This window comes from Marmota flaviventris, chromosome 10, assembly GCF_047511675.1.
Source record: "Marmota flaviventris isolate mMarFla1 chromosome 10, mMarFla1.hap1, whole genome shotgun sequence".
Classification (NCBI taxonomy): Eukaryota; Metazoa; Chordata; class Mammalia; order Rodentia; family Sciuridae; genus Marmota; species Marmota flaviventris.
The window spans coordinates 3506792-3527334 of record NC_092507.1 but is presented as its reverse complement, the minus strand read 5'-3'; the positions used below and the strand labels follow the sequence as shown (position 1 = coordinate 3527334).

General features: G+C 55.5%; 1 protein-coding gene across 5 annotated transcripts in view; it reads left to right on the top strand.

Moving 5' to 3' along the window:
• Nphp4 (nephrocystin 4) overlaps positions 1 to 20543 on the top strand; it is a 104237-nt gene that overhangs the window by 26261 nt on the left and 57433 nt on the right. For all 5 annotated transcript variants that reach the window (XM_071617283.1, XM_071617282.1, XM_027947628.2 and 2 more), the window contains 5 exons: positions 604 to 740; positions 3866 to 4047; positions 4673 to 4799; positions 16560 to 16742; positions 20059 to 20197. In XM_071617283.1, the coding sequence (XP_071473384.1) occupies positions 604 to 740; positions 3866 to 4047; positions 4673 to 4799; positions 16560 to 16742; positions 20059 to 20197 (768 nt within the window). The remainder of the gene's footprint in view (positions 1 to 603; positions 741 to 3865; positions 4048 to 4672; positions 4800 to 16559; positions 16743 to 20058; positions 20198 to 20543) is intronic.

Below are 20543 nucleotides of genomic sequence, written 5' to 3'. Positions count from 1 at the left end.
CACAAAAACAGAGGAAGAGTTGGAGGTAGGGGAAGATTGCAGTGGCCGGGAGAGGAAACACAGATCCCTATGTGGGTTGGGAAGCGGCTGCTTCTCCTGGTCCTGCAGCGTGGAGCAGATCCAGCTCCCACCTCAGCTGTGCTGTGTGCCCGCTGTGCACTGGGGGTGACCTCAGGGAGAAGGCGAGGCTTCTGGGTCAGAACCAGGGCTTGGTTCTTGTGGTGCCAGCCCCGTCTGTGTGTCTGCTTGCTGCAAGATGTCAGCACGTGGTTCCATTTCCAGCTGGTTCGGGTAAATGCAGTGGCATTGGTGTGGCTGAGGAGGTGGCGCTGAGGGAACCCAGCTGAAGGGCAGTGGACGTGCTTTGCTGTCTGCCCTGTGTTCTTTGAGTGGCCCACTTGCAGTTTGCCTCTGGAGGAGGTTTGCTGGAATCTGAGTGGCAAGTGCAGTTTGTGCACCTTAGCTCAGTGGGTGGCCCGGCGTGCTGTGTCCAGGTGACTCCCCTGCCTCCTCCTGGCCTCGAGGTCCCACTGCCTGTGGTCTGAGGCCTGGGGTTCCTCTGCCTGCTATCCCGTGCCATCTCACACGAGCCTCTCACCGCAGGCGACGCCCTCCGGAAGCCTCGGCTCCAGAAGCCCGTCACGTGGCACTTGGACGACCTGTTCCTCACCCTGTGCCCTTCCCTCGGGAGGTTCGAGGAGGAGCTGGCGCAGCTCCTCACCTGCGATCACGTCCAGGAGGTACGTCTCACCTGCTGCGAGGAGGGCATCCTGAGGGCTGGGCCAGCTGCCAGAGTCTGGTGCTGCTGGGGTGGACGGTGTGCCCAGGGGATGTGGTCCTGTCTCTCCCAACTTTGTGGCTGAAGAGGGACACTGTTTCTGTCTCTGAGTTGGTGTAAAACAGGTTTCCTGGGACCCATTTCCTCCTCAGACCCCAGAGATCCTCCAGCCCCCCATCCTGGAAGGTGACAAAGGTGCTGTTGGCTGGAGACACTGACTCTCATCTCAGTAGATGACAAAACACTCCTCACTTAAAGCAGATCATGACCCCAAGTGGACATGGGTGACCAGGCACTGTGGCTCATTTCAGGAGGTGACTGGAGAGTTGTTGCTCACCCCTAAAGGCAGCTGAGAACGTCTCACCCTTGTCTGACCCTTGGCACTCTGCCATCCACATGGACACATTCCTAGAAGCCTTAACCTGGGAGCCCATGGGAGCACTCCTGTCCCCCTCTGTCACTGCATGCCCTGGCAGGGTGCTTCATGCTCCTGGTTGGGGGATCTGCCCACCCATCAGGCAGGGACGCGCATGTGGCCATAGTGAGACACAGCACACGTGCCCCAGCTTGCACGTCAGCTCCCGTGTGCTGCTCAGGCTGCCCTGCAGCAGGACCCCCACACTGAGGGCCCCTCTTCCCGTCCAGTGATGACAACTTGCAGGCGGCAAGACCTGAGTGCGAGGACAGCTCAAGCTCTGCCCCCCCCCACCCCCACCAGCTTCCCTGGGTATTCTCATGCAGCTCATTTGTGCACCCGAAGATCCTCAGAGCCTCTGCGGGTTTGGGGGACTCCTCATTTGTTTCTTTGTCCCAGATGCCCGGCCTGGCCTCTGTTTTCCTCTGGACGGCCCAGGAACAGGAGGTGGGCTGCACATGGCTTCTGGGTTGCACATGGCTTCCGTGCTGCCCGGGCCTGGTGCTGACTGCTCCGGAGCTGAAGCCACCAGCAGGGAGGAGGGGTGGCCCTCTAAAGGACGGGAGGAGGGGCAGCAGAACTGGACTAGGGAGCTGCTTCTTGGCCTCCTGGGACACCGAGGGTGCTCCCTCTTGGCTTTTCCACAAAAAGCTTTGCCACAGATGCCAGGAGACCGAGGGGCATCTCCTTGCGTCAGTCAGGCCACAGAGGGCGAGGGGCTTGGCAAATGGAAGAGAGGAGAAAGGAGCCTGGGCTCCTGGTCCAGCCTCCCGCTCCCAGGTCTTCCTGCTGCCCGGTGTTTGCTTCTTGTCCTGGGTTGTCACTCGAGGTGCCTGGACGAGTGTGGGTTTGCCTCGTTTCACCTTTATTTCCACGAAGCCGCCTTTTCTTTGTGCTGTCTTTGCTGGACACTGTGCAGGGCTGTTTGTCGGAGCAGCCTGCACACTGTCTTTGCTGTGTGGTGTTCCTGTGAGTGCCCTGCCACGTGTCTGTCCATCAACAGGGTGGCCTTCTCAGCTGCTTCCAGGCGGGGCCGTTAGGACCCTGCTGTGCGTGTTCTTGTGCATGGATCCTGGCTCTTGGTGGAATTTTGAGCGGGAGGCAACTCATCCTTGGTTGTGTGCAGGTAGCTGGCAGGTCAGCTGGAGGCTGGCTGCAGTGTCTCTGAGGCCACAGCCTCTGCCCAGAGCCACAGTGGTCTTTAGAAACACAGGCAGCTAGTGCCTTTCCTCCTGCTCAGACCTCCTGCTGGCTTCGGCGCCTCACTGCCCTCAGGCTGACGCTGGGCACCTGGCCTTGTATGCCGGACCTGCGCAGGGTATGGGCTTTCTCTGCCGGCTTCCTGACCTGAGCTGCTCCCTGGACTCACCTGTGGACGCGTGCTGGCCACTGGGCCTTTTGACATGAGGCTCATTTCCTGGCATTCTTCCTATAGGCCTTCTTTGGCCCCTGTGCAAACCTGTATGGGTCTCCTTCCCCTCAGCTGACCCACACCTCTCCAGTGCACCATGCCTCGGGGAGCACCTGGTTTTCTTCTCTGCCCAGGGTTGCCCTCCCTCTGCTCTAGGGAGGATGAGCTGTGGGTGCACCATGCTCTGCCAGGGCACTTGTGGCAGGGCTGGAGTCTCCACTTGTGGGAGCAGGTGGTCCTCTCACTCGGCTCCCACTCTCGTGGCCTACGCAGTGAGCAAGTGACTGGTTCCCCGTGAGCAAGCTGGCTTTTTTGCTTCTTCTCTTCTTAGAAACTAGTTCTGCCTAACATGCAGGCATGGAGCAGAAGCAGGCTGTGCAGCAACCATTTTCTAGGGAGATCAGTTGTTTTCTTATTTTTCAGAGTGGGTCGTGTGAAGGCAGAGATGTTTTAAGAGTGCCATGGTTGAATTTTACCTATTCCTAAAAACAACTTTACTGTGTGTTTTTATTTTGTTTATCTTATGTTTGTGTCTTTGTTCCTGTCCAACTGGCAGATACTCAGTTGTCTCTGAGGTTTAATTTCCATTATCCAAAGACTAATAGGCTGAATTTAGGTCCATTCACTTGATTAATGGGTACTGGAAAATTCAGTCGCTTTGCAAAGATTGCATGATTTAATAAGTGCAAGTGGCCTGGACGAATACCCCTGTTCACTGGTCAGAGCGCCTGTTCATTTTCTGTTAAGATGAAGCACTTTAATATCTGGTGGTCAACGTTGAGGCCGACCCCGTTGCTGTTGGTTCCTGACTTCCTGCCTGAGTGTACGTCATCCTCGTCCTGCCCTTTCTTCCCAGAGCCTCAAGTCTCTGGGGGCACAGAGTTGAAACTGGGTGTGCTCTGCTTGTGGGCACCTCTCTGTCATGTGTCCCCTTGTCTCAGGAGAGTGAGCTTCCAGACCTCTGGGACCTCTCTGTGGAGGGAGCCGAGGTCCGTGGGGAGGAGGCTGCTCCTCTGGGAAAGCTGAGCTCTGGAGAGCTAGAGTAGCCTGGCCACCAGGCACCGCAGGGCGTGCTGCTTGGAAAGGACGGTGGTGTCGCAAGGCCAGCCTCACCTAGGAGGTGCTGTGGCCAGCAGTCACGCTGGGCTTAAGTACCTGACCTTTGCTTGGACTCATCTGCTTGCCTGCCTGCCGGGGCTCCTCTGGCCACCCCTCTTTCTGGCTGTGTGGGACTCATTCCATGTCCCTGTGCCTCTTGCAGGGGGGTGGCCTGCTGGATGGTGGGGCCCTGGAGGTCCTGGAGCGGCGCCTGCATGTGGGTGTGCACAACGGCCTGGGCTTTGTGCGGAGGCCGCAGGTGGTCGTGCTGGTGCCCGAGATGGATGTGGCCATGACGCGTTCGGCCAGCTTCAGCAGGAGAGTGAGCTCCTCCTCCAGGACCAGGTATTCTCCCTGGGGCCCAAGGTGCGTGGGGACGCAAGCTGTGGTGCAGGCTGGTGTGGAGTCACCACTGGGGCTTTTCCCTGTCACCTTTCTTCCACTTGCTCAGTTATGCCCCATGAGCAAATTAGTGCACTTGTAAAAAGCCCGTTCTTGTGTTCTGACACTTTAGAGTTTGCATTTTGGACACTTCCTGCTGTGGCAGCTGAGGGTCCGGGGAGCCCTTGGCATGCTGAATCCAGATGTGTCTGGGATTAGTTTCCCAAATGATGCAGCAGTTGCTTCCCAATCCCCTGTCCCTCTGTCACCACAGGGATCTCTTGATGCAGCAGGGGCTGCTGTCCTCCACAGCAGTCAGTCTCAGAGAATGGGACCCTCCTCCATGTGGTGCTTCTGGGGGACTTGGCTGCAGGGTGCGCTGGCAGTCTGGGAGGTGCTGCTTGTGGCACTTGGGAGAAGGAAGCACTGGCTGGGGACTGCCCGGGGCCAAGCACATGCAGGACAGCTCTGCACAGGAGCCCAGGCCGTGTCGGCCGTGCTCCTGCGCCCCTGGTCCCTGGGTAGGGATAGGCACAGGTGGGGCGTGAGAGACACGCTAACGTGTCCCTGTGTTTTGTTTTTGCTCCAGCTCTGGAAACCAGGCCCTGGTTTTGAGAAGCCGCCTGCGACTGCCTGAGATGGTGCAGCACCCGGCCTTCGCCGTGGTCTTCCAGCTGGAGTATGTGTTCAGCAGCCCCGTGGTGGCGGACGGCAACGTGAGCATCGCCCTCTGTGCTCAGGCCTCATTGGGTGACGAGGACACAGTGTATCCCCCTCAGAGCTGGTTGTGAGCAGCAGTAGGGCAGCAAGTGTGGCTCATGTCTCGAGAGCCTCTTCCTGTGCCAGCCACCTGTCCCTGGCAGGAGCAGGTTCTGTTGGGGACAGTGGTGCCCAGTTCAGTATGCTTCATGTGTCGAGATAGCATTGATCACAATCACAGAAGTGACGATCATTTTGAAAGCCGAGGCCATTTGGTGTGCTTTTCATAGGATCTTAAGCATAGTGCAGCTTGAATCTGCACAGGTGATAAAGTTCTTACAGTCAAACTTGAGTGTATCTGCATCACAACCAGGAGTCGGAGTTCACAGGTGCAGGTGAGGAACTGTGTGCACAGACATCTCTTCAGCGCTGGTGTAGATTTAGTTTTCTGTTTGAGAAAGCCATTTTAGCAAGTCACTGGGCCCGCCCACCGTGGCTTTCACATGTCGCTGTCCAGCTTTCCTTGAAGAGGCCTGGCGATAGTGCTGGCTGGGCCTCGTGGTCCGGCGGTGGTGCACAGCGTTCTTTTGTTGCCGACCTCCTCTAGCAGCGCGCTGACCTGCACGTCCCCCACCCCAGCCTGTGATTCAGGGCCCCATCAGGGGGAAATTCCAGCCCGCCAGGCGTTGGAGCCAATCTGAGGTCCCAGCTGCTTTGATGAACCTGTCGTTCCCAGTTCTGTTTTATTAATTATCAGCAATCTCAGCTACATTTCAGCCGTGTGCAGATACCCTGGCATGGGTGGGCCTCTCCGGTGGGCCTGGCTCCTCGAGGGCTGGGGCTTCAGGGCTGAAAAGCCAGCTGGAAGACCGGGCCGTAGGGTGCACCCTGGGCTCTGTGGGTGACTTGGGTGCTGCTGCCCAGGGGGGGAGTGGTGCGGGCCAGCAGGACAGCAATGTGGGCCTGTCACCCTGGTGGGGCTCCCTGTTGCTCTGCACTCTCCCCGGGGCAGTCTGTATGCTGAACTGAGGCGTCTCGTGCAACGCCTGGTCTAGTGCTCAGCCAGTGGCACGTGGCGCCAGCTCCGCTGCTGCCCGCAGGGCTCTCGGGGTGGTCGTAGCTCATCCCTTCTTTTCAGCATCCGTCTGTGTGAGGGTGGGAACACGATTGGCTGCTAGCCAGGTGGCTTGCTCTGCAGGTTCGGCCATGGCCCCGGGGTGGGGGGCATGTCCTGCTGCAGTCCACTCCTGCTTCTCTGAGTTCTTTAGGGAGCGCTGCCTCCAGCTGGGATGAGGCCTTTTCAAATATTTATGCATCCAGGCTGCAGATTCCCATGTTTCCTTCTTCCTTTTCTTCTCTCTCTCTCTCTCAGCAGTGCTGGGGTTGAACCCTCATATATGCTAGGCAAGTGCTCTACCACTGACCTATACCCCAGGCCCCTTTTCTTTGCTTTTTTAAGTCTATAAAATGGACAATTCAAGTACCAGCAAAAGCAGGGTGGGTGGTAAATGGATGGTGGTCATGATCAGGTCCTTGCTGGGCCTCCCAGGCTGAGTCACTCTGAGGCAGATCTGGGCACAGTGTCATTTCATTGGTGAAGATTTTGCCAATATGTTTTTATAAGGGTTTTTTATTATGGAAAATGTTAAACAGGTAGAGAGAAGCATTAGATGACGCCAGGTCCCGTCACTGGGCTGGGGTTTGTCCGCCGATGGTGGCCAGTCTCGTCTCGGCCCTTTCTCCAGCTTGCTGTAGCCCTATGGCATCTCATCCGTAGATGGCCCACTGGGTGTCTCCAAAGGGGGTGGGTCTCTGCAGTGAGGTGCAAGTGGCCACACTCAAAGGGAAGTGAGTTTCTCAGTGCCATCAGATGTCCAGCCATCCTAGGTGGACGTTTCCAGGTCCTCTACTTCCCTGGGAGCGGAGGGGCCACATGCTTTCCTCTGGACTGGTCCTGAGCATGATCTCCCTGCACAGGCCGACCCTTCCCAGGGACGGTGCTGCCTCCTCACCAGTTGCCCTTCCTCTTCCTAACCTTGGAGAACAAGTGCGCAGACTCCTGCGATGCTTCAGTTTACCAGGTGCTGCAGCCACAAACCCCAAGGCCCTTCATGGATGCCTCATCTTTAAATGGTACGTCTGGGCAGGTGGCCTTCTGGCCAGGAGAACAGTGGCTGGAAATTGAGTCCAGTTCATGCCCAGTCACCTGAATCTGAGTGACTTGTTTGGGCCCTGAATATTTTGTTATCACTAAAAAGAAACTAGCTGCACCGGGCCCTGGCTCCGTCCCCAGGACAGCAAGACCATGACGACCACAGACTAGCTCCAGCACCCGGCGTCGCACTAGCTGCCCGGCGGTTGCGGCCTGTGGTTAGCTACAGCAGCAGGGGCCTCTTCGTTGTGGTTTGTCTTGGGTCAGCTGTGGATGGTTGGAGAAGCAGCCCCCCATGCAGCCACATCCTTGCCAGGGTGGCTGGAACCCGTGTGCCTCCTCGGGTGGAGGCCCAGCCCTGCAAGGTGGACTCCGGAGTGTGCGACTGGCCGCGGTGCCACCTCCCTCCAGCATGGTTGTGGAGGGCTGTACCTTTGTCCTAGGACCACAGCTCCCCAGGCAGCAGCCCTGCCCTATCACAAGGCCATGAAGATCTCGCTAGTCTACCTATGTGTGGTTTATGCTCTTTGAGCAGAACGGATTGGCTCTTGAGTTTGGGGCTCACCACATGCAGGTGCCTGGGGGTGCTCGGGCAGCGCCAGCGTGGCCCTTGGGCACTCCGTGTTGGGGCTCAGGTGTGAAGGGCTCATTCTGAAATCATTGAATCTGAATTTCTTCAAACTGAAAAATACACCTGTTATAGGATTTTCTTGAGACCTTTAAAAATCATCCTACCCCTATCCCTGTAGTGCATGTGCCGGTGAGGTCACCACGCAACGATGCCTTATGCAGGGGTGGTGCTCAGCATGGGGGGATGCCTTCTGTGGAGGGGCTCCTTCTGTAGAGGTGATCCCTATTTGGAGGTGATCCTTGGGTGATCCTTATTGTACAGGTGATTCCTGTGTGGAGGGGATCCCTATGTACAGGTGGTCCTTATGTGGGGGTGATTTTAATGTATAGGTGATCCCCATGTGGAGGGGATCCCTGTGTGGAGGTGAGCCTTATGTGGGGGTGACCCCTCAGGTGAGGTGATGCCTGACCTTATGTAGGGGCAGTGTCTCTGGGAAGTGGTGGTTGTATCTCAGTCACTGAGCTTGAGGCTTGGCTTCCAGACCCCGCAGGGCCGCTGGGGCCTCTGGGCTGCCAAGTGGGAGCAGCTGGACCTGGTATTGCCACGGAGAACCTGTGCCGAATCTTCTCAGGCTTCTCTGACGGTTTTGAGGACGACAGTGACTTATCTTTTAAACACGTTTTTGTCGTGTTACAGCATGATGCAATGTTGAAGCGTGGTGTTCGGGCCATTTGGAAGGTTTTATTTTTTTGTCGCTGTTCCCTCTTGGGTTCAGTTTGAGTCTGGGGTCCCTGGGGCCCTGGGGCTCTGCCTCTGGCCCTCCCTGTGATGCCAGGCTGGCACCTGCCTCTGTCATGGGTGTGGCCGAGCTCCCTGGCCACCAACTGCTCCCTGTCTCTGCTTCTTCTCTGAGAGCAGAGTGTGGTGGCCTGCTGCACTCGGTGAGCCCTGCCATGCTGCTTTCTGGTGTGGGCTCTTGACTTCCTCTGGAGGCGAGGTGTGTAGTGGGGGACGGCCCTCGCCCTCAGAGGCTGGGCTGGTTTTCACCTTGGGAGCTGAAGGTCTCTGGCCTGTGGTGATCCAGGCCCTAGTGGTCTCAGGAGCCACCTGGTGCCGTCCCCTGGCCCCTGCCGGCTCTCCCCGCTCCAGCCAGGCTGCTCCTCAGAGAGTCAGGAGAGGACGGTCAGGCGGAGTGTCCTGGGAGTGTGAGTGCAGATGCAGCAGGTGAGTGAGCTGACTGTTAGGGTCACTAGCAATGGGCAGCCGGCTTGGTCCTGCCTAGGCAGCAGGCGGGAATCTGCTGCTCTCGAACTCAGCAAGTCAAGGTGGGGTCTGGCCTCAGGAGCCTCGAGGGTTCAGGGGATGAGCTTTTGCTCTTACAGTGACATGGCCGTCCCAGAGCGCGGAGCTGGGTGGCCTTGGCGAGTTTGGGTGGGTGTGCGCCCTGCAGGCCTGACCATTCCGTTGTTTCCTGACGTCCCCTCCCACTCCCCTCAGCGGTTGCCGGATTGGCATCTGTCCACACTTTGTCAGCTTCTGGTGGTGCTGTGACAAATTGCCACAGACCTGGTGGAGCTGCTGTCTCAGTCTTGGGGGCAGAAGCTGGGTCACTGGGATGGAGTCAAGGTGTCGCAGGGCTGTGCCTCCTGCCCAGCTTGGCGAGGATCCATCTGGCTCCTCCGGCTTCTGGTGGTCGCTGGCCTCCCTCAGCTGTGGCCACATTGGTGCAGGAAGGACCTGAAGGACAGTCTTCAGGGGGCTCCTGAAGGACTCCCCGCTTCATCTCTGCCTTGCCTCCCCCTCTACCTCGGTTCTCTGTGCTTCTCTTGGGAGGACAGTTGTGATGTCCAGGTCTCCAGATGACCTGGGATAATGTCTCCTTCTCAAGGGCCTGGTCACACGTGAAATGACTTTTTTCCTTAGAAGTTGCAATTTATCCGTCCCAGGGACAAGACCCTCACATCTTTAAGGGCTGTTGTGGAGCCCGTGACAGCCATAGATTGGTCTTGCCCATTGGTGACTCATCTACACAGCCTATTGTGGGAGGTGGTGTCTGGCCTCTTCCCTGGCAGGTAGATGGACCCTCACCTGTGAGGGTGAGGTGCTGCTGTGTTGTAGGTGGTACTTCCTGCCCTTCCTGGGAGTCCCTGGAGATGTGTCTGTTTCCCTGGGTGGGCTCTGTGGAGCCTGCGAGCGTCCCACTGCCCACCTTCCTGCCGTCGTGGTTTGCTCTGTGGGAAGTGGTGCTTCCCTACAGCTGTGATTCACATCCCCCAGAGACCGGGCTTTGGTTCTTGTTGGTGTGCTTGTAGCCGCTGGTCACCTTCCTCCGTACGGTCCCACCGTCCACACCTCTGTGTGGGCTGCTCTCTCCTACCATGGAGCAGGGGGGTGGCGACTTCCGTGCACTTTGGGTGCACACCCTTCATCAGAGGCATGTTCGTGAGTCTTTGCAGTCTGTGGCCTTATTGTTTTCTTAACATTGTGCTTGTTTAAAATGGCTTAGGAAGACTTTATTTCTTTAAAGATCTTTTATTTGGAAATAATGTCAAACCAGGTATTTGCAAAACCACGGAGGGCTTTGGTTCGTCCTCGACGCTCCTGACCCTGTAGTGTGACTTTCTGTGTTCGCTCCTGTGCTCTGGCCCTCCTCCTGCAGGTGGTGTGCACGTGTGTGCGTGTGTGTACATACATGCTTTTCCTGACCCACGCGAGGGTACGCTGTGGACGCTGTGGCCCTGACCCCGGGAGCCCAGCGAGTGCACCTGGAGGCTGGGGTCTGGCCTTTGGATGCTGTGCTGCTGTCACCGTGGCTCGTTGAACACCAGCTGGTGCTTTGGTCCATCTGGTTGTTGGTCAGCCCTTGACAGCCCTCTCCTCCAGGAGTGGCTAGGGTCACGGACTGTGTCCAGCATCCTTATCTCTTGGCCTCCTTTAATCTGGGGCAGTTCTTCCATTTTCTTGCCTTTATGATGCATTTTAAATGTGCAGTCTTCTTTCTTGTGAAACTTCCAGAAAATGGTTCTATTTTGCCTCTACTGCTTCCCCACAGTGGAGTCACCTACAGCTTCCTGGGAGAGTACGGAGTGAGGTCATCCCTCTCAGGGCCATGCCTGGAGGCTCACACTGTCCACCTGCTGTCCATCTGAGGTCCCACAGGGCCTTGTTGCTTTTTCTCTTAGTGAGTGGTCTTGGTGTCCTCTGGGACTAAGATGCCTGCCTTCATGTGGGTGTCCCCCAGGGTCTTCCCTGATGCCTGGTGCAGACAGAGCACCTCCTGCATGCCTGAGCACATGGGCCTCTTCCAGCAGGGCCTCCCTGGCCCTGCTGATGGACCAACGCCTGTCCACTGGGTGCTGTGGGTGTGGACGTTCTGTGCCTGGGTATCCTGGTGCTCAGGTTGTCCCAGGCTTGGCCGGATGGAGTCCCTCAGGCTGGCCTGTGTCTGTGTGGCCGCCTCTGTGAGTTGGACACTTTCGGGCATCTTCCCTGTTCCAGCCCTGGCCCTGGCTTTCCTGTGAGGAGCCGTGGTTTCCATGCTCTGTCTATTTTAAAAGAACCTGATTTTTATAAGTTTTAAGTTTACAGAACAATGTGAGGATAGTGTGGAGAGTCCCCATGTGCCCCACACCCAGCTTCCCTGCTGTCAGTGTTATCGCATGGGACATTTGCCGTGACTCACCGACCAGTACGGGTACCTTGTTACCTGCTGCCCTTTTCTGGGATCTCCAGGACGTCCCCTGCAGCTAACTGTCACGTCTCCTTGAGCTACAGGAGACAGAGTTTCTTAGACCTTCCTTGTCTTTGATGAGCCCTGGTTCTATTTATTTGTTTTTATTTTGATTTTTATGGTATTGGGGATTGAACCCAGGGGCGCTTAACCACGGAGCCACATCCCCAGGCTTTTTGGTATTTTATTTTGAGACAGGGTCTTTGCTTAGGGCCTGGCTAAGTTGCTGAGGCTGTCTTTGAACTTGGGATCCTCCTGCTTTGGCCTCCTGCGTCACTGGGATTATAGTTGTAGGCGTGTGCCACTGTGCCTGGCTCTGTGGTTCTTTTTAAAGGGGAATGCGTGAGAGATCTTGATTTGATGCCGGTTCCATGGACAGAGCTAGGAAATTTGACACGTGAACTCAGACACTTCCTCACATCGTAGGCGTGTGAGTGAGCAGGTCATGCATATGCTGAAGCACACGCACTCTTACACACTTCCCCACATACACTCACAGGTACTTGCTGGCCCTAAGAGAGAGGGCCACTTCCCCTAAGGTCTTTGGAGGTAGCTCACTGAGAATCCCTTTCCTGGAGTAGTCACTGGCACAGAGGATGGAGTTCTGTGGTTGCCCTACTGTGTGGCCCAGGAGGCAGTGCTGCTCCAAGCCAGGCTCCAGAGGGTGCAGTGCCCACAGGAGTGGACGTCAGGCCTCACACCTGAGCCCAGCAGCCAGGGATTTGTAGGACCTAGTGGGGGTGGGGCGGGAGGGAGCAGGACCAGGCAGAGCGCACTCTGCAGGGCAAGCAGAGACAGGCCCTGTGGTGTCCCTTTGTGGCCTCTGGCTGACTCTGTCCCTCTGGGTCAGAGGCTGTGGGCTCGTTCACCTCCCAGGCTGCGTCCCCTACTCAGTGCCAGTGTTGCTTCTGTCAGTCATTGTGGGTGTGACAGTGTGTTGCAAAGAGGCCACGTTTTGCGAACCCTTTGGCATGAAGAGCCGCCCCAGGGTGCAGAGCTTTCTTTCCTTGTGCACGTTCATAACTAAAAAGGCTGCCGTGCCCTGCTGAGAGAACTGGAACCGTTGCCTGTTAAGTGATGGCTGTGCCTTCACACAACTCCCAAGTACCGTGCCACACAGGGGACCAAATGACATCAGCTCTGGGCTGTCGGGTCTCCTTTTCTACAGAGGATGGCGTGAAGGACCTTAGCCAGAAGCAGCTGCCACGTTTACGCACCTCTGACTTGGATGCGGTTTCCCCTTGACCTGCTGGTGCCTGTCCCATGGCCTCTGCTGGAGGACCGGCAGGAAAGCAGAGGCAGGTGCAGACGCACCACCTCTCTCCCTCTGCACACTTCATCTGGGCGGGTTTCGCCTCAGTGGCCAGGCTCCCGGTGTCCCTTTTGGAGAATGCTAGAGAACAAGTTGCCTGAGGAGGTGCTGGGACTCGGCCTCTGTCTGCGAGCTGGGTCCTCCAGCCCTTCGTGCTCCTGCAGGCCCAGCATCCTGCCGTGCTGGGCACTGGGCTCCACCTCCTGCCTCTGCTCCTGGTTTGTGGCCCTGGGTGGGTCTCAGCCATCCTCCGGGTGCGGTTGGTAGCTTTGGGTTACGGGGGCTCGTGGGTGCAGAGGGCAGTGCTGATGGTCAGCCTGGACGCCTGTCCTCTTCCACCAAGACCAGGAGCCAGTGTTAGCCGGGGTCTGCCGCAGCCTGTCTGCTCCTGGTCTGTGTTAGGAGCCTGTACATGGCTCTCTCCTCTTTGTTTTGTCCCCCTTCTGTGGTCTGTGATGCTGGGAACACAGAGACACTTCTGCCCGGCAGTTTTTCTTTTTAACCTGTGTTCAGCCAGGCGCCCTGTGTGCTCAGCTCGTCAAGGTTCTGTCCCCCCTGCCTCTGGAAGTGGCCTCAGCAGCTGTGAGTTGAGAGCTGGGTGGGCAGGCCCTCCCCCTTTGCCCAGGCAGGATGCCATCTCCCATCTGCTGTGCATTCTCTGTGTGCCCAGCAGGATGGGGCCCAGACTCAGGGGTAGGGTGACCTGGGCAGCCCTTGCTGGAAATCTAAAGGAAATAAAGCCCATGAAGTGGCATGAAGTTCTAGCCTGTCACCATAGGGGACCATGAGTACCACTGATGGCTGGTGTAGAACCACAGAGTTTATTCTCACAGTTCTGGAAGCTACAGACTTAAAAGTAGTCCCCTGGGCCAGAATTGAGGTGCCGCAAGTCACTTCCTCCAGAGCTCTGGGCCGGGGCTTCCTGACTCTTGCAGGTTGGTGCTTGGCCTGTCACCGTGCTACTGTCTCCTCGCTGTCAGCATGTGGCTCTCTTCCCCACATGCCTCCCTCTGGCTCCTGATCAAGCCTCTCTGCCCTGCTCTTACTGGGACACTTGCCATTGGGTTTAGGGCCAACCTTGGTACTCAGGGATGATCTCATTTTGTGATGATTAACTGCATCTGCAGAGACCCTTGTTCCAAGTAAAGTCACAGGCACAGATTCTGGGGATTAGGGAGGACACAGATCTTTTTGGGAACTACTACTCAGCCCACCACAGGGACTACCAAAGGCCAGTGTCTGTGTTCTGTCTGTGTCTTTGCTGGTATTTCTGCTCCATTGGCAAGACCTGGCTCATAACACAGTGTATGCCTTTGCATAGATTCAAATCTAAGTTGGGCAGGACAAGAAATGATTTAATCATCTGTGGGCTGTGTTGCTCAGGCTGGGCTGAGGCCCTGGGCTCAAATGACCCTTCTTCCTCAGCCTCCTGTGTGTCACATGCCTGGCTAGCTGACCTAATCCTGACCCCAGAACTCACTGAGAAGAGGAGCCTGTTGAGTACCTGCTGCTGGATGGGCCTGGGGCCAGTGGGCGGCAGGGAGACTCCCACCTGCAGTGCCGCTGTGGGCCACCTCAGGCTAATCCTTGCAGGTGCATTGGCTAATCCAGCCCAGGTGTCCCCTCGAGGTCCTAGAGAGTGACAGTAGCCATCTCTTTTTGTTAAACCTATTTAAGATAAAAATGAAGAAAAATGGGTTCTTACATAGCTGATAGATACTGCACATGCAGAGATTTGTGTCAGTTGAAAACAAAGAAAAACAAAACAACCCCAAGAAAACCATGAAATTGTAAAATCAGACCTGGGAATCGCCTGTTTTAGGAAGGGAAGTGGAAGGAGTTGCGTGGACGGCATGGAAACCTGGTGTGTTCATTTTCATCCTGACATAAACGTCCGTTTTTCAGGTGACCGTTTACAAGAGCAGTTTGGACATCATTGAACCCTGAGAGTGTTGTAGTGACCAGGTTTCCTAATAAGTTTACAGTGATTTTGTTTTTAAAAGGCGGTCGATTGACACTAGCTTTGTTGACACCCTGTGGTTGCTCGGGACCCTTTGGTGATCTGCTACTCCACCAGAGGGGCAGACAGATGCTGTTTGTACTTGACAGAGGTTGAGAGTGGCAAGGTCATATGCACTGGCTTCTTGGTTTTCCGACTCTCTGTGATTCCAGGATGTGGGTTTTAACTCCTTCTATCGCCAGGGACTAAAGTCCCCTTCTCCACATTATAGTGGCATGCATGTGACCGTGTTCTGCCTGGCAATCTAAAATGTGGGTCTGGTGAAGGATCAGCCTGGGTCTTGCTGGAGTGGACAGTTCAAGGGCCGGCTGTGTGGGATGAAAGAGTAATAAAACAAGATGCTGGTTCTGGATTTTTTTCTATCATGGATGTAAAGGATTGTTTTAGCTTTTTTGTTACTGTGACTAAGAGGACCCGGCCAGAACAACTGTTGAGGAGGAGAAGTTTATTTAAGGGCTCACGGTTTTAGTGGTCTCAGTCCATACACAGCCAGTTCTATTCTATCATGGTGGAAGAGTGTGGCAGAGGGAAGCAGCTCACATGATCAGGAAGCAGACAGACTCCGCTCTCCAGATACAAAATATATACCCCATAGTCCCGTCCCCAAGGAACCATTTTCTCTAGCCACACCCCACCTGCCTCCAGTTACCACTCAGTTCATCATATCGGGGGTGAATTCACTGATGAGGTCAAGGATGTAGCCCAGTTATTTCTTCTCTAAACTTTCTTGCATTGTCTCACCTGTGAATTTCTGGGGGACACCTCATATCCAAACCATAGCAAGGACTTAATAGGACGGGATGTCATTTGGCAAGGAACAGTTAGAAGAGACTGCTTGGTCTCCTTGTCTGTGTTCACACTGGCTGGTTCATGAGCCGGGCAGTGGTTTAACCCATACAGGCCTCTGTCCATGCCAGGAATCCAGCCACAGGACTTTTGGTGTGAGTGTGGGATCGCCGTTGGCCCCAGTGCAGTGAGTGCATTGCTTACCTAGTGGCCGATGCTTTACTCACCCCAGCTTCCCTTCCTCACCGAGAGGGGGAGCCCTGTCCCAGGCTGCCCCATATGTGGCCCTGCCTTGGTTGGGTTCCTGCACTGGCAGTGGTTAAGCTCATCTGGGGACACCCCAGAGCTCTGGGCCAGGGCATCTGGATATGCTCCATCTACCAAGGGAGCCTGCCGAATCCCCAGTCAGAGCCTCAGTTGCTGGTGCACTCCAAGGCTCATTGCTGGGGCTGTGCCATGTCCCAGCACCCAGTGAAGACCTGGAGCTCAGCTGTATTCTTATTTTTTAAAAAAATAAATGCATAAAAGTGGGAACTTCAAAGCATTTTGCTGAACCAAGCCCTGAAACCATCTTGGTGAAGGTGACTTTCTATAAATGTGGTTGCTAACACTGGAGTTTCCTCAGGGTCCTCATTTCTTTCATCTGACAAAGGACAGAGAAAGTAAAAGAAGCGTCAGTTCCTAAAATTGGACCCGACTGATTTCCCAGTTTCATGTCAAGTCACATCTGTGAAATGTGCCATTTTAAGCCAAAGCTTTGCTGAAGAACCTGTGTGCCGATGGTGGTGACTGGAGCACGCACGTGCGTCCTGGAGTACGCACGTGCGTCCTGGAGTGTTTTTGAGAGTTTTTAAAATCTCTAACACCAAGTGCTGTTTTTGTTTGTTGGATTTGAAGAGAGTCTGGAGAAGTATCGAGTGTTCACAAACCTGCAGGCGGGTGCTCATGGGATCTTCAAGAGGGAAGTCGGTGTTGCCTCGAGTCAAAGGAGGAGGCTGGCTGGGGGCGGGTCCTGCTCGGGTGGCGGGCCCCTGGGCGGGCTGGCACTGTGGGTGCTGCATCCGCCTGTGTCAGTCCCTCCTGTGTAGAATGGCGTGGGTGGGCCCGTTGCGTGCTGCACACAGCTTGGAGTGACCCTGCGTGGCAGCACCTGGGGCTGACCCGCCAGGCTCTGCTAACCCTGCCGTGGGCCCTTTTCCCTTCCAGGCAGCTGTGGCCTCTTCCTTGTCCAGCTTGGCGTGCATGCGTGCGGTCCGCTGGGCTGTATGGAGTCCAGTGCTGGATGTCCGTGCGGGAAGTGTGACTTTGCCTCTGCAGGGCGGGGTCCTGCACAACCCCTTGCACTGCCTGGTCTATCAGGTGCCCTCAGCCAGCAGGAGCTCCGAAGAGGTAAGCCACTAGGTCGTTCGTACGTGTGATTCTTCTCCGTTGAGCTTCTAGCAAGTTCTCTCACTTTTAAAACCAGAAGTTGGCAAATAACGTTGCAGATGTTTCAGGAACAGTATGTTTTCACATTATAGATATACCCTTAGAAAGACAGAGAGCCAGGGGCCATGGCACCTGTGATCCCAGGAGCTCGGGAGGCTGCGGCAGGAGGATGGCGAGTTCAGAGCCAGCCTCACAACTCAGTGAGGCTCTGTCTCTAAATAAAATGTAAAACAGGGCTGGGGTGTGGCTCGGTGGTGCCCCTGGGTTCCCCCCACAAGAGAAGACAAAGATGATTGTGAGCCAGGGTCGGGTGTGTACTCAGTGTGGCCAGCTGGGGCTTTCCTGGCGTCCCACTCCTGTGTCTACCTGTGCTCACTGTGCCTCGTGCTGCACTTCTGCGTCTTCCTGATGCCTCTGGCGCTGGTCAGGTCAGACCGGTAGGGACCGAGGGACACCCACTCTGGCCTGTTGCTTCATTCAGTGGACTTGTGTTGAGCACCTGTGGAGACACCAAGAAAAATGTCCCTGACCTCATGGGATTTATAGCTCAGTGGGGTGGCCGGTGTTCGTCAGGAAAAACACGGAGAGTGTGAGTGTTCCAGGGTGTCTGGGCGAGTGGGTTGTGGGCGGTGTTACTGGGGTCCCTTCACTGTTGTTTATTATGAAACAAAATGTCATCATGATGATATGTCCTTCCTTCAGTAACTCCTGTTTTTCCCCTTTAAAAAGGACACGTATGTTCTTTTTAAAAGAAAATTTATGTCTCCAGAACCTGCCACCTTCAGTTCTTAGCGGGACTTATGCTACTTACCTTTGTTTTCTTAATTACGTGGTTCTATTGCTGCTGTTCTCAGTGTGTCTGTTTTAGACATTATATGTCAACGTCCAGTCCTGATGGATGGGGACACTAGCTATTGGACACACTCCTGTTCCTCTTTTTTAAAAAATATCTTTATTTATTTATTTTTATATGGTGCTGAGGATCGAACCCAGGGCGTCGCGTGCTAGGTGAGCGCTCTACCGCTGAGCCACAACCCCAGCCCCCACTCCTGTTCCTCTTAAGAAACACTGCTCGGCCTTGGATTCACATCCGTCTCAGGAAGTGTGCAGCACAGCCCAGCATGGCTGGTCGGAGAGGCAGAGCGGCTGGGAACTGGAAATCACTAGGACAGCACGGAGTGGGGAGCTCGGGGAGCAACTGCAAAGTTGCTGGCCTCTAGCTGCATGTGGTGGTTTGACCCTATGCAGCCTGGGGTAGTTTGAGAGCTGACTTGTGGGGTGGACTGCCATCCAGCCCAGCATTGCCCACTGGTAGGAGCACATGCAGATCCGACGGGTGTGGTGCAGGCTTAGGGACTTCGGGAGCCGTGCTGATGTGGGAACTGTGGTCTGCAGGAGGCTGGTCACAAACTGTGGCCTGAATGTGCTGGGTTTGCTTCTGCCAAGCAAAAATCGCAAGAGTCTTTTTTTATGGGATGTGGACCAACGTCCCAAAGAAATGGGACACTGATGGTGTAAGCTTTTAAATGTCCGTGGGACAATCTAAAGTCAATTGGCACACAGGGAGCCTGGAAAAGCTCCACTTGGGGAACAAGACATTAATAGACACAGTCACGGAGGTGACACAGATGTCGGAGTCGTCAGACAGACTTTAAAGGAGCCACTGCTACTGAGTGGAGCTTACCCAGAAATGGAATCTCTTTATTTGAAAGTCAATAGAGGTAGTTCACTATAGTACCAACAGTCTAAAGAAGGAAAACCGTGTGATCATTGCAATTGATGCAGAAGAAGCACTGGACAGGACTCAGTGCCTGTTTGTCACGAATGCTCAAGCAGCTGGCAGGGGCAGGAGGCGTCCTTGTGGTGGTGAGAGTCGGGAGCGAGGGACGGACACCCACTCGTGCCTTGAACTCCTGCCCAGCCCTGCACAGGAAGTTCCAGCCAGCGCCGGTGTCAAGGAAGAAGGCGTTCAGTTCACCAGCGGGGAGGAGACAGCTTCCTGTTTGTGGACAGCGTGTTTGTCCGTGTCCCAGATCCCAAGGGGAGTGGAACAGATCTTCCAGAGTGGCCCCTGAGAGCACGTTGTGCGCATGGAAAGTCGTCCTGGTTCTTGTGGACCCGAGCAAGGGGCAGCGGAAAGCAAAGTGTGAAAAGGCCGTTTCTGGAGCCCTCCTCTCCACAAAGTAAACGCAGCAGAAGGTGCTCGCAGCCTCGTGTGCTGAAGACCCAGGACTCGTGCCTTTTGCAGATGCCATTAGTCTCGTTTTGGTTCCACCTGGGTGAAGTCTGAGGAGACTTGCAGACCAGGGAGACTCCATGCCCAAACCAGCCTGCAGGGGGGTGAGCGCAGTCGGAGTGCCATCAGGCTCTTTTTTTGTACATACAGACAAGCTGATTCTGAAACTTATACAAAAAGACAGACGAATTGGAAGAGTCAAACAGTTTTGAAGATGGGCAATGCAGTGGGAGGCAGCCGTGCTGCTGGATTTTAAGACTCCCTGGAAATCGGAGCTGGCGGGGTGGAGCGGCCGGGCCGCATTCCCTGCAGCCCCCCTCGGCTTCCCATGGAGACCTGGCAGCCCCAGCATGGCTCCTCATGCTTTGCCTCCGCCCAGCGCAGGGGTGGCGCCTGTCGGGCCCATGCGCAGCTTGCAGAGCCTCACCGTGCTGAGTGGGACAGCCCGTCTCGGAAGGGCTGCCGGGTGGTTTTCCCACGAATTTCTCAAGACAGCTGAGCTTGGCTGCTGGAGAAGTTGGCGGGGTGGCCAGGGGGAGGCGGGTCCCGTGACCACCACGCAGCAGCCGCAGCCCCCCCACGAGGTGGAGTGGTCTGGATCCCAGTTGTGCCGCTGGCTGCGTGAACCTGTGCAGGGGTTAAATCCCTAGAGGTAAAAAGTATAAAGCCATTTGTACACATTGTAGAAAAATAAAAATATGGTGGTTTATGAAGTATATTTTTTAATACCTTTATTTGTTTATATGTGGTGCTGAGGATCGAACCCAGGGCCTCTCATGTACTAGGCGAGCGCTCTACAGCTGAGTCACAACCCCAGCCCATTTATTAAGTATTTTAAACTAACTTCTACTTGGATAAATGCCATTCTGTGATGAGGTCTTCTAGGATTTCAGTGTCACCACTGGTGGTTTTGTGCTCTGAAAATTACCTTACATAGGCTAAGCATGCGTGGCTTTAGCTAACTTTGGCTTTCTTTTGGGGTGGTGTGCTGTCATTCCAACAGGAGTGCTGACCAAGGGGCTGCACCTCTCTCCACCCTAGGTGAAGCAGGTGGAGTCAGGGACAGTCCAGTTCCAGTTCTCACTGAACCGGGAAGAGCCTCTAGGCACACCCATGGAGCATGCCAACGGCCCCAAGGCAGCGCGGCGGTCCTGCAAGAGGCCTCCCTCGTCCCCTTCAGGTGAGCAAGTGTGGAGAGCTGAGTCTTGAAGCCCCAGCGTCCTTCCCTCAGTTCCCAAGCAGGTCCTTAGTCCCACATAGCCGTGGTCAGTTTATAGGATAATTGTTAGAGATGGCTTTAATCTGGGTCAGTTGGTTTTTGCTTGAGACGATGGTGGAGCCGGGACCGTGTGATGAAGTGTGGTCTGTGTGACACCTTCCCCTGGCTGTCCTGCAGGCTTGGGGCCACCAGCTCTGTTTTGCACTGTTAGTGCAGCTGTCCTTCTGCTTCTGGAAACACTGTCTGGGACTGTCAGGACGTGCGTAACGAGGGGAGTCACGGCGGGGTGTGAGCAGCAAGGGCCCCG